Raw genomic sequence first — 13,705 nt, forward strand, 5'->3', positions numbered from 1 at the left:
GAATAGGTAGTATATAGTATAATGGTTGAGAGTCTGGACTCTAGAACTAGACTGACTGGATTTAAATCCCAGTTGCTACCTAGTAACTTTATAACCTTGGGAAGTCACTAAATGTGCCTCAATTTCTTCACCTGAAAAATGGCAACAATGGAACTTATAAATTTATTATGAAGATAACATTGGTTAATATATATAAGGTGTTTAGCATACTGCCTATGTATACTAAGTGTTCAGTATTGGTCTTGAGTATTATTGTTCTGTAGGTGAGGAAAGACCCAGAGAGGCCAAAATTATTTTCCCAAAGTCATATAGCTAGCTAGTAAGAAAGGCAACTTCTGCCTCAGGTGATCTGTTCCCTGATGAGGCCAAGGTAACAGTTAAAAGAACTATGCCCACTTGTCCCTCTGGGTACATGCTCTCTAGCTCCTGAGAGGTGAGCCAGATCAGATAATGGTGAAGACTAAGCCCTGGGCATTCACCAGAGGAAACCAAGTGTCCTGAACTCTGGTTCACACACAAACACAAAAAGAAGCACAGTCTGTGCAAATAAGTGAGAGTGGACACAACTAACCACATCAGAGTATTTGAACATCTACCTGTCCATCTTGAATACTACTGTATATCTTATCCCTAAAAAAAGTGCCTGCTTGGCCCATATTGATTACTCAATAAATACTTGTTGAATGAACAAATAGCTAAAGGAAGAGAATGGAACAGAGGTAAATACTGAGCAGACTGAGGTTAAGTGAATGACAAGGACAGTACATGGACATGGACCTAGAAAAGGGAGAAGGTAAGTGGTCTTAGAGAAGCTGGCAGAAAATTTTCATACAATGAAACTGCAATAATTTTGACTTCATACATTTGGGCTGAAATTGGCCTCTTCATTATCAATTAGTTAAATGACTAAGGGAAAACACCACTTTGGTAAAAGTTTACAAGTATAAACAGAATTATTGAGACAAAGATCAAGAAACAACTAAATTTTAAATTCTTATTTTTAAAAATTGACTCAGGCTTCCTAAGAACCTTTATCAGGACCAATGTATTAGCATAATTCGTACCAGTAAGTATGCCTAAAAGAAGAAAATAAACTTTTGTAAACCTATTTTGGCTTTTTTTATTAAAAGAAGAAGGAGGAAGAAGAGGAGGGGGAGGAGGAAGGAGAGGGAAGGAGGAGAAAGGAGAAGAGGAGAAAAGCCAGTCCTGCATTCACTTAGTCTGAATTAATTTATTACAGCTAATTGCATAATTCTGGGTTCTCTCTGTATTAAGAGACCTCCAGTCCTTCACTTCAGCCTTTTGTTGCTCCCTTCATCTTCTGGCATACTGCCGTCATCATGGAACAGTTGTTTTTTGGACGTACCCTTCTCTTCAGGCAGCTCTCAACTGTTACTAAAACATCATTGTGCTGTGGTGATTCCAACTTCCCTTCACCTCACCAAGGCAGTAGAAGTTTTATAATCAATTTATTCCCCATTTTGAATGTTGCAGGTATGTCCAACCTTTTGGCGTCTCTGGGCCACACTGGAAGAAGAGTTGTCTTGCGCCACACATTAAATACATTGGGACACGTAATCACACAAAAAATCTCGCATGTTAAGTAAATTTATGAATTTGTGTAAGGCTGCATTCATAGCCATCCTGAGCCATATGCGGCCCATGGGCCACAGGTTGGACACCCCAGAACCAGAAATCAAATGTATGCTCTTAATCAAAACATGATATACAAAATATAATACTTAGCTGCAGCTTTCTTAAAAGATCACAAAGTAAAAGATAGAAAATTGTACTGAAACAACAATTAAAATAAAATTTATAAAAAGATCACAAAGAAAATATTTTCCCAGAAAAATTAAGGTCCCTCTTTTTCCTTAATGAAGAGAAAGTTAACATTTTATCCAAAGAAAACCATAATTCTTCTGATATGTCTACTATACCATATGTTTTCTAATATGTCTTAAGTAAAATTATTTGGCACATTTTAAAACAAATTTTGCTAATAGTTCTGTTTGCCTGCTTGTTTTCTTTTTGTTTTAATCTGGAAGCTTTATTTTTCTTTTTAAATCAAAACATAAGAACATAGATTATAGTTATAGCTCAAAGGGAAAAGTTGTGTTGACCCTTTAACCCATACTATAGTTTTTAGTAATTTGCTTTTCAATACATATAGGTTTAAGTTCCAACTGATTACATAAAAGCCTTAATTTTTATGATCCTTGATGGTAAGTTTTTCAAAAAATGAATCTGTTGTCTTTTCACTTGATTTGAAAGTTCATTTGTTTGTTTATTTGTTTGTTTGCTGATTTGTTTTTATTTGAGTATGGAACTTGGATCCCTATGTTTTCAGTGTGAATCATCCCGACTCAGTCCAGTTGCTCTGGGTAGAACCTCCAGCACAATGTTGCACAGCCAGAGTGAGAACAGACATTCTTGTCTTATTCCTGATCTTAGGAGGAAAGCAGTCTTTCACAATTAAGTATGATGTTATTAATGTAGGTTTTTCATAGATGTTCTTTCTAGGGTTGAGGAATTTCCCTTTTATTCCTAGATTGCTGAGAGTTTTAAACCAGAATGGAGGTTAGGCATTTTAAACGCTTTTTCCATATCTACGTAGGTGAACATATGGTTTCTCTCATATACCATGTTAGTGTAATCAAATGTTAAACTAACTTCGCGTTCCTGGGATAAAAGTTACTTGGTCACAGTGTATTTTCCTTTTCGTAGTTGGCTAGATTTGATTTGAGGTGCAGTGGAAGTGAGTACCCCTGCACTTGCAGGCTGGATTGTGTCTCACTCTTTCTAGGTGCCTGGCACTGGGCAGATCCTGCATGAAAGATAAGCTGCTGATTGCCCGCTGCCTCCTCTTGACCCATGTCGGGGGCATGCAGGAAGCAGAGCCAGGAGCCTGATGGTGCTGCTGTAGAGCATAGCCAACAGAGCACAGGCTTTGCACCCCCTGTGAGCTGTGTCACCCTGGAAAAGATACTTTCGTTTTATGTGCCTCAGTTTCCCATCAATAAAATGGGATAATAGCACTACTTGTTGTGAAGATTGGATTAGATAGTGAATGTAAAGTATTTAGCATTGTTCCTTAAAGGGAGTACAATGACTAGGAAGGTTTAGTCATTATTATTTTACTTTTTTTGTATGAGGGCTTTGTGACCCACAATAGTTAATGATTGGCCATAACTATTACAACAGGATCCCATTCACAGCCTCATTTATTTCTTCCTCCCACTCCCCTTGCTGTGATTTTTGGTAGCAAGACACTTCCACAGAAGCAGTGGCATAGAGAAGAGGGTGCGGTTCATAAGAGCTCTTAGTGCCCCCACCCTTTCTCCAAAGCCCATCTCAGAAAATGCTAAGAATGGGCTCTGGCTTACAAACCCACTCCTCCTGGGGCACCACTGAGTGACAGTGTACCTGCACTAGCCTTGTCTTGGTCTTTGGTGAGATGTATCCCTTTTCCCTTCCTAATTTCAAAAAAGTGTTTCCTACCTCAGGCACAATGTGAGTACCACGTAAAGCCCCTAGCTTACCAGGGCTGCCACTAGCACATGCAAGGACCCTAGTGTAAATTAGAAAAAGGTATCTCTTCCTCAAGTCATGTTCCTTCCACTTTGTTAGAAGATAGTTTACTGTCCTTGCACAGTGCAGAACCTCCACAACCATATGTGGCAACCCTGTGGCTTGTACTCAGAATATTCATCTCTGTTCCTCTTTAGGTCCTGAAGCACCTACGTCACCTAAACTTTACCAACAATATGGGTGAACAGGTGACTTTTGATGAATGCGGTGACTTGATGGGGAACTATTCCATCATCAACTGGCACCTCTCCCCAGAGGATGGCTCCATTGTGTTTAAGGAAGTCGGATATTACAACGTTTATGCCAAGAAAGGAGAAAGGCTCTTCATCAATGAGGAAAAAATCCTGTGGAGTGGGTTCTCCAGAGAGGTATGTGCTTTCCATCAAAACACCAGATGCCTCCCTCATGGCAGGAAACTGCTGAGTTTCAGAGGGCCTTGGACTTTGTTACTACAGGACTTCTAGAATAATGAGGCCACTTCCCTCAACACACTCACTCTGCATCACCAGGGCTCCCTGTGAAATCCATGAGTGTTTAGTGTACAGAGGAGAATCCTTGGAACCTGCACCCCGTGCTTATTACGTTGAAACAATTTTATTCTTTACAATCTGACTCCCTGGTTGATCAGTTTCTTTGACTAATACTGTCCCCACCCAGAGCAAAATATTTAAGCAAACCATAAACATTGCTCAAGGCAGAGCTAGTGATCCAAACAACTCAGGGCTGCTGACCTGTCAACCAAAATGACATTTTGTTTTTCTCTCTGGGAGGTCTATAACAAATAGGAAATGTGTGTGACCATGATCAGGATCCCCTCCCCTGAAGACCCCTGCATCTAAACGCCTGGTTAGTAACCAGAAGCCCATCACCCAGTGAACATGCGCTCCAGGAGAAAACACATGATATTTTGTAATGATGACCATTCTATGGTGGTTGTGTCCCAAAATGTTGGGACAACCCAGGCTGCTGACAACCCTGGTCTTCTGTAGAAACAACGCTGGATGGGGCATCCTCTTTAACTCTCCCAAGAGTCCTGGATAAGACCCACTACGTTACTCTTAGTGTTTACCTTTCTAGTATCACCTTTGAGAGTTTTAAACTACTTTTTATAACATGACCAAAGATTCAACTTCATCTTTTTACCAAATGCTCTTTAGGTTGGTGGGTTTCTGATCGGATGCTACAATTTCATTGTTTCCCAATATGTATGATAGTTACCCATGCAAAGGTCCCCTATAGATAGTGAATCTTACCCACATTGTGTGAGACATTGTGAGCTTCTACCTCAGAGGGTGGGTTCTCAATAATGAATATGTTATGACCTTTTTCAGACAGAGATTTTGGGGCTCCAGAGTCTATATAACTGTCCACTAATTATACCCTTGTCTAAATTACCACAAGTTTCAACTGGCTGGAATCAAAATTGATCAGCTATACTATCACTAATTGCCTGCTGTTGAATCAACCAGGTTATCTTCTACCTCCATTAATGCACATAATTGTCTCTAATTGGTGTATATCTCATCTCCCTTTCTGCATGGAAACTATTTCCTGTATAAGTTTCTATAACCCTAATGTCCTCTACCAGCCTGTGCACACCATGGGCTTGAGCACTGGTAAGTGAATACCAGGGAATTGTCATGAATTTCGTAATTTATGTTTCTGGGATAGTTGACAGAGTTATAAACTAAATCTAATTTTTCTGTAGAAACATCCCTCAAACCTAGCATACATAAGTACTCAACAAATATTAGAATCTAGTCCACTCTTTTTATCCCATGTTTTTTGTAGAAATGACCATAAAATGCCATATATATTTAACTACAAATAATGCATTAATAACTTCTCTACATAGCTCACAGTTGTTAATGAGATCAAGGAAGGAAAAACATACTATAAACTGAGTTATACTATATAAATGCAAACTGTTATTAATATTGCATTATAATATCTTAATCAGTGTCGATTTACTTTCTTTTTTTATGCAATTTATTTTTCAATTTACTTTCTAATGAGGCACTTTAGAGTTAGAGGGTCTTTAAATATCTTTGTATCCAACACCCCAATTTAAAGTTGATGACACCAAGGTTCAGGGAGGCAAATGTTCCTTGCAAGACCAGACAGATGGTCAGTGCAAGAGCTGTGACTAGGATCCAAGTGCCCTGACTCTGATTCCAGGGTTCCATCCCCTACACCAGTGATTTTCAACTTTTTTCATCTCATGGCAGACATAAGCTAATTACTAAAATTCTGTGACACACCAAAAAGTATATAAGAATTTTGGCCCATCTGACAAAACAAAAATAGGTGTAATTTTGATTCATTCACACCAAGCAGTTTGTGGTGTTGGCTGTTGCACACACACACACACACACACACACACACTGTAAGGGAAAAGAGATCAATGCCCCTGACTAAATAGTCAAGTATTGTGTGTTTTAAAAATTCTTGTGGCACACCAGCGTGCCCTAGCACACAGGTTGAAAATCTCTTCTCTACACTATACTCTGCATAATTATTTCATTTTTTATTGCAACAAATGAGAAGGAAAAGAGACATCTTCATTGGGGACTTCCAATACAGATGGGCTTCCTTGGGCAAAATTGGATAGGCATCTTTGATGAAGCTCTTAGGGAGACTTGAAGATACTTGCTGGCTATTTGTGAAATGAATCTTTCTGGTCACTGCCTCAGCCCACTCCTTTGGTGGTGAGATTTCTCTTTAGCTGAGGGATGCAGAATGGTGCAGTAAGAGAGCTCAGAGGGTGGAATTCTACTAATCACTGACTACTATAAAGCAGGATTTGGTATAGTGAAAAGTGCAGACTTTGGAAAACTAAACTGGTTGTGGATGCCAGCTCTCCAGTAAGTCACCATATGACCTTAGGCCTATTTTTTAACCATTATGAAGAGCAGAAAAAGATGCATGGCAGAGACTATTAGAGGACCCCAATATTTGTTCTCCCCCTTTTTCTTTAACAAGAGAAATCAATTTTGGCTGGGCATGTGACCACCCAGAATAAAAATATTTCCTAGCCTCTCTTTCAGCTAAGTGTGGCCATATGACTAAATCCTTGAAATGGAATGCAAGTGGCAGTGTTATGTGATGGAGTTTAAGAACCTTCTTTTTTTTTTTTTTTAAGATTTTATTCATCCATTTTTAGGGAGGGAAGGGGGGGAGAGAGGGAGAGAGAGAGAGAGAGAGAGAGAGAGAGAGAGAGAGAACATCAATGTGCGGTTGCTGGGGGTTATGGCCTGCAACCCAGGAATGTACCCTGGCTGGGAATAGAACCTGGGACACTTTAGTTCCCAGCCCTCGCTCAATCCACTGAGCTATGCCAGCCAGGGCTAAGAACCTTCTTTTAAGAAAGTGTTCACAAGGATCATTTGCTCTCTTCATCATCCCTTCCTCAATCCTGCTTCCGGGAACCAGATACTACCATTAAGAACTATGATGCCAAGACCAAACATGGCAGACCAATAAGGCAGAAAGAGTCTAGGTCTCTAGTACTGTGGAGTACCATCTCAATTTGGACCACCACCCCAGACATGAATATCTGAGAAACTGATTTTAGTGTTATACAGTCAATTTTTATGTATTTTACCACCCACAGACTAAATAGAAGCCAGAGGGAAAGCTACTAAACTCATTTTATGAAGCTAATAAAATTTTGACAATATCAGACAAGGATAAAGCAAGAAAGTACAATTGTAAATCAATATTTTTTATAAGCACAGATGCTCAAATCCTAAATAAAATATTAGCAAACCTAGACCAGCGGTGAAAAAAATATACAACATATCATGACCTAGTAGAGTTTGCAGTGAATTTACAGGAATATGATGATAGCCCAACACTACAAAGTTTATAAATGTGGCCTACTGCATTAACAGAATAAAAGAGCAAACATCCACTATAAGGTCAATAGATGCAGAGAAAGCATTCGATGATGTCCAAAACACTTTCAGAGTAAAAACAATGCTCTATAACTAGGGATAGAAGGAAACTGTACTTTACCTTAACTGGGTAGAGGATAGAGCAACCATCATTCCTCAATAGAAAAAATTTTAAAGTATCAAATTTTTTTGGATAATCAAGTGGGTTCATCGCTATCATTAGATAATCCAGTGGGTTGGTAACTCAAAAGGATTCAAAGAAATTCTCTGAGAGTAGCTGGTTACCACAGTTGAATGGGCTAATGTGTACTGACTTTAACTACATCTTTTCCTTTCCTTCTCAAGGTCCTAAGAGTCTTAGCAATCATCAGGTTTAATACTGCCATTCCTATTCCTCTTTTGTTGAAAAATAATGCCAATCACCTTCTGTTCAAGTTTTTTAAAACTTCTTGTGTAACCAGTTACTTCTTGTAACTGTGTTAGAAGCAATTATACTGATTTCATTGCTTTCCATGTGTTTAACTTTGTGAGATGTCTCCAATGCAAGCAGGTTTGTGGGGGGAGGAAAAGAATCTTATTAAAGAAACAGTTTAGAAATAGTATGAGCCCTATTATGTACCATGATTTATGCAAGTCTTTTTACCTGAGGGGTGCTACAAAGATGAGTAAGACCTGCTCCCTACCTGCAAAAGCACATGCTTTTGCAAGATAAACTGTATTTTATGGTATATTTATTATCTCTGATACACATAGACTGTTAGGATCTAAATACTAATAATTTCTTAGAGGAAGTTCTCAGTAGCTTGGCATCGTGAGAGAATGAGATAGAAGCAGAGTTCCTGAAATGGTGAAGCAATGTTAAATTGGACAAAACTGTCAAAAAATGACATTCTAAATCCTGGAAATCAATAGAGGCATAAAACAGAAGGTAAAATGGCTTTTTAAGAAAAAACCAAAGAGGAAAAATCCAAGATGGCAGTAGAGTAGGTAGAAGCTACAATCACCTCCCCCACAGAACTAAACTGGAATTACAACTAAAATATAGAACAATCAACCTCAATAACCAGCTGAAGACAAGCTGAACAGAAGTCTTATAACCAAAGCTTTACAGAAACCACATCAAGACTGGTGGGAAGGGTGGAGAGAGAATAAGGGCTGGCCCTACTCCCACAGGAACTGGCTGAGATTCTGGAGGGATATTGTAGCTGCAAATGTTCCACCAGAGGAGCATGGGTGTCAACCCCACAATGGGCTCCTTAGCCCAGAGCACCAGAGCCAAGAAGAGTCACACACATAATATCTGGCTGTGGAAATCAGCAGGGATTCTGTCCACCAGGGAGAGATGAGAGTCTGCTAGAAACACAGGCACACTCTTAAAATGCCAACACACAAAATCTCATTTTCAGTCCCTTACCCTGGGCTCTGGCAGGGGGAGGGAGGACCAGACTACAGTTGTGTGAAGACAGACTGGGGTTTGTGGCTCTAGAGAGAGAGCTGAAGGAACAGCCACTAGGCTCCCTGTGTGAGTCCCTCTCCCACACACCTGCAGATGCCATTTTTCTAGGGTGTAGCACTCCCCTCCTTATGGCATCAGCCTGAGGGAACGCAATAGCCCCACCCTCTAGAGTCCTTATCACCCCACTCTGTGGAACTCACACCCTGCTGAGAAATCAGCTGCCTGGGCAGGGGTGTGGAAGTCCAGGCAGACTGAGGGGGTATCCTGACTGAGTTGTGTGGCTCTGAAGCAGAGACTATCTCCCCTTCTTCCCTCAAGCCTGACCAGCACTCCCCCTCAAGGGAGATCCACTAGCCCCACCCTCTTGACTCTCGTGTATCTCTGCCCTGCTGAGCTCAGGTTTTGGGCAGAATCTGGGGAAGACTGAGTTATGTGGCTCTAGCACAGGGGTCATTGTCCCCTCACATGGCAGACCAGGGCAGAGCCCTCCCTTCACATGGTCAAATGTTGGTCTGTTTGGCCCTCAGAAGCTCTGCTAGCCTCACCCTGAGGACTTCCTGAGACCATGCCCCACAACAAAGATCTGTAGGCACCCACCAGGTAGCATCTAGACTTGATATATGCTAGGACTTTGGCCGAGTGGCCTCAGATCCAACACTAACACAGAGAGTGGACCTGTATCAGTCTGGTGAACACCACTAGCCCCTACCTGGTAACTCACTGAAAACCTTCTTCATGCAACTTGGGTACTGCCAGAGGCCATTTCAGTGACTGAGCCTAACAGGCAGTCAGCAGGTGGAGGCAGGCAGGGGCAAATGGAAGTGGATCTCAGGGTGCCTTGGGCCTATTGTTGACCTCCCAAACTCAGTGCTGGTGGAAGCTGGCCTTGGTGCACAGCTTGGTCCTTTCCATGCACACCTATGCAGCCACTAACTGTGGATTGCTTTGTAGCTCCAAAAAGGTTGCTTAGGGCCGTGCACAGGGCAATGTCTGAATTGACCTGCACCAGACTCCCTCCCAAGAGGTCTCAGAACCAGCACACCCAGTGGCCAGCTTTAGACAGCATTAGAGAAGGATCCAATTAGCTTCACAGGTGGCATATCCAAAGTGAGATCTCAGCAGGCCCTAGACCCTGCTGAGGCAAATCCTGCTTAATGTGGTCAGCACCTGCACAGTGGCTCATAAATTGTGTTCAAGGTCAATTCTCACAGTTAGCCAGCCTGAGGGTCAAAATCACCCACAAATGGGCCAATAACAGTCAAGACTCAAATACAACAGGGGGGCCCACATAACCCACACAAAAGACACTGCTGGAGCGCCCAGATCAGGTGATCAAGGAGACTGCACCACTGGGTTACACAGGACAACTACAACATGAGGCCACCCTACCAAGAGTGGGAGTCATAGCAGATCTATCTAAGATATAGAACCAAACACAGAGACACAGCCAAAATGGGGAGACAAACAAACATACCCTATAGGAAATAATAAGAGAAATCTCTAGAAAAGTAGCTAAATGAAATGGAGATAAGCAATTTACCAGCTACAGAAGTTAAAAAAAATGGTTATAAGGATGCTCAAGAAACTTAATGAAAATTACAACAGCATGAAAAAAATATAAACAATGATAAACAACTAGTCAGCTACAATATCTAAAATGAAGAATACACTAGAAGATAAACAGTAGGTTGAATGAAGCCGAGGAGCAAATCGGCTCCTATAAGGGAGCTCCCATTAGATTCTCAGCTGATTCCTCAAAAGAAACATTTCAGGCAAGAAGGGATTGGCATAAAGTTTTCAAAGTGATAAAAAGGAAGGACCTACAGCCAAAACTACTTTACTCACCAATGCCATCATTTAAGATTGAAAGAGCAATAAAGAGCTTCCCAGAAAAGAAAAAGCTAAAGGAGTTTATTATCACCAAACCAGTATTACAAGAAATTATAAAAGGGTTTTCTTTAAGAAGAAGAAGAAAGAGTAACATAGTGATAAAGAATAAAATGGTGACAAATTTGTTCCTAGCAATACTCACTTTAAATGTAAATGGCTTAAATGCTGTAATCAAAAGCCCTAGGGTAACTGAATGGATGAGAATACAAGATCCATATATATGCTGTCTACAAGACACGCACCTCAGAACAAAAGATACACACAGATTAAAGTAAAGGGATGGAAAAAGATATTTCATGCAAATGGAAATGAAAAAAAGCAAGCTGGGGGAGCTTTTAAAATCTTGCTCCCTAGCATGTTGTCAGTTTGGCTTACCAAATCTCATAAAAATTCAAGAAAAAACACTTCCAGCCAAGATGGAGGCATAGGTAGATACACTGTGCCCCCTCACACAACCAAAAGAAGAACAACGACAAATTTCAAAACAACAAAATTTCAGGACTGACAGAAAATCAAATAGTATGGAAGTCTGACAACTAAGAGCTAAGGAAGAAACATTCATTCAGGCTGGTAGGAGGCGCAGAGATGGGCAGCAGGTGGAGAGGAATCTCGGCAAGGCAGCAGCTGAAGGATTGGGGTGGGCAAGGCAGTGGCTGGCAGACTGGGTGAGGTGGCTGCTGGCAGAGTGGGCAGTCCCACATTTGTGTGTGGATAAACCAGGAGGAACACCTGGGGAGCAAAGCAGACTGTGCAAACCAGACTTCCAGCACAGGGAAATAAAGCCTCAAAACCTCTGATTGAAAAAACCTGTGGTGGTTGAGGCAGTGGGAGAAACTCAGAGCCTCATAGGAGAGTTCATGGGAGAGAACCACAGGGTCCTAAAATGTACACAAGCCCACCCACCCAGGAATCAGCACCAGAAGGGCCCAATTTGCTTATGGGTAGTGGGGGAAGTGACTGAAAGCTGTCCCAGAGCTGAGCAATGAGAATTGTTCCCTCTCAGAGCCCTCCACCATGAACAGTGCAACAAAGCAGTGATGTGGGTTGCCCCGCCCTGGTGAATACCTAAGACTCCACCCCTTACTACATAACACGCATGCCATGATAGAAAAAAATGGCCTAAATGAAAGAACAGATCAAAACTCCAGAAAAATACAACTAATCAATGAAGAGATAACCAACCTATCAGATGCACAGTTCAAAACACTGCTAATCAGGATGCTCATGGAAATGGTTGAGTATGATCACAAAATAGAGGAAAAACTGAAGGCTATGAAGAGTAAAATAAAGGAAAATGTACATGGAATCAATAGTGAAGGGAAGGTAACTGGGACTCAAATCAATGGTTTGAAGCAGAAGGAAAAAGTAAACATTTAACCAGAGCAGACTGAAGAAACAAGAATTAAAAAAAAAGTGAGGAGATGCTTAAGAACCTCCAGGACAACTTTAAAAATTCCAACATGCAAATCATAGGGGTGTCCCAAGAAGTGGAAAACCAAGAAATGGAAAATTTATTTAAACAAATAATGAAGGAGAACTTCCCAATCTGGCAAAGGAAATAGACTTCCAGGAAGTCCAGGAAGCTCAGAGAGTTCCAAAGTTGGACCCAAGGAAGTACACACCAAGGCATATTATAATTACATTACCCAAGAATAAAGATAAGGAGAGAGTCTTAAAAGCAGCAAGAGAAAAGGAGACAGTTACCTACAAAGGAGTTCCCATTAGACTGTCAGCTGATTTCTCAAGGGAAACTTTGCAGGCAAGGAGGCACTGGAAAGAAGTATTTGAAGTCATGAAAGGCAAGGACCTACATCTAAGATTAGTCTATCCCACAAAGCTATCATTTAGAATGGGAGGGCAGAAAAGTGCTTCCCAGATAAGGTCAAGTTAAAGGAGTTCATTATCACCAATTTCTTATTCTATGAAACGTTAAAGGGACTTATATAAGAAAAAGAAGATAAAAATATGAACAGTAAAATGACAACAAACTCACAATTATCAACAAAAGAACCTAAAAACAAAAACAAGCTAAGCAAACAACTAGAACAGGAACAGAACCACAGAAATGGAGATCGCATGGAAGGTTATCAGTGGGGATGGGGAGTGGAAAATGAGGGGAAAGGTACAGAGAATAAGTGGCATAAATGTTAGGTAGAAAATCAACAGGGGGAGGGTAAGAATAGTATAGGAAATGTAGAAGTCAAAGAACTTATATTTATGACCTATGGACATGAACTAAGGAATGTGGGTTGTGGGTGGAAAGGGAAATTTGGGGTGGAGTGGAATAAAAGGGGGGAATAGGACAATTGTAATAGCATCGGCAATAAAATGTATTTTCAAAATTCAAAAAAAATTTCAAGAAAAAAAGAAGAAAGCTCATGTGGCAAACCTTATAACTGAACAAACAGACTTAAGACAAAAGCTATAAAAAGAGACAAATAAGGACACTGCATACAAATAAAAGAGTCAATAAGCAAGCAAAATGTAACCAGAGACATTGAAATTAAAAACAAATTGATAGTAACCAGAGGGAAGGTGGGAGGGGATAATGGGGGGAAAGAGGGGGAGGGTTGTTAAGGAACATGTATAAAAGACACATGGACAAAGCCAAAGAGGGGTAGAATGGAGGGTGGGAGGTGGTGGTGGCTGAGGTACGGTGAGTGGTGGGGGCAAAATGGAGACAACTGTGCTTGAACCTCAATAATAAAAATGACTTAAAAAAAAGAGAGAGTCAATCCAACAAGAGGATGTAATTCTTCTCTGATGTTTTATTGTTGCTCAATTACAGTTGTCACCATTTTTCCCCATTATTCTCCCCTGCCCTGCCCACATCCCTTTCCCACATTGAATTCTACCCCCTGTTGTTCTGGTC

The 13,705-nt window shown here is 40.8% G+C and overlaps 1 protein-coding gene across 3 annotated transcripts in view; it reads left to right on the plus strand.

Annotated features, from left to right (window-relative positions):
* Positions 1-13,705, plus strand: part of CASR (calcium sensing receptor) — a 110,821-nt gene that overhangs the window by 75,492 nt on the left and 21,624 nt on the right. For all 3 annotated transcript variants that reach the window (XM_045851403.1, XM_045851402.1, XM_045851404.1), the window contains exon 5: positions 3,729-3,959. In XM_045851403.1, coding sequence (XP_045707359.1) covers positions 3,729-3,959 — 231 coding nt within the window. The remainder of the gene's footprint in view (positions 1-3,728; positions 3,960-13,705) is intronic.

This window comes from Phyllostomus hastatus, unplaced genomic scaffold (genome assembly GCF_019186645.2).
Source record: "Phyllostomus hastatus isolate PE091 unplaced genomic scaffold, TTU_PhHast_1.1 phas_contig_86, whole genome shotgun sequence".
Lineage (NCBI taxonomy): Eukaryota > Metazoa > Chordata > Mammalia > Chiroptera > Phyllostomidae > Phyllostomus > Phyllostomus hastatus.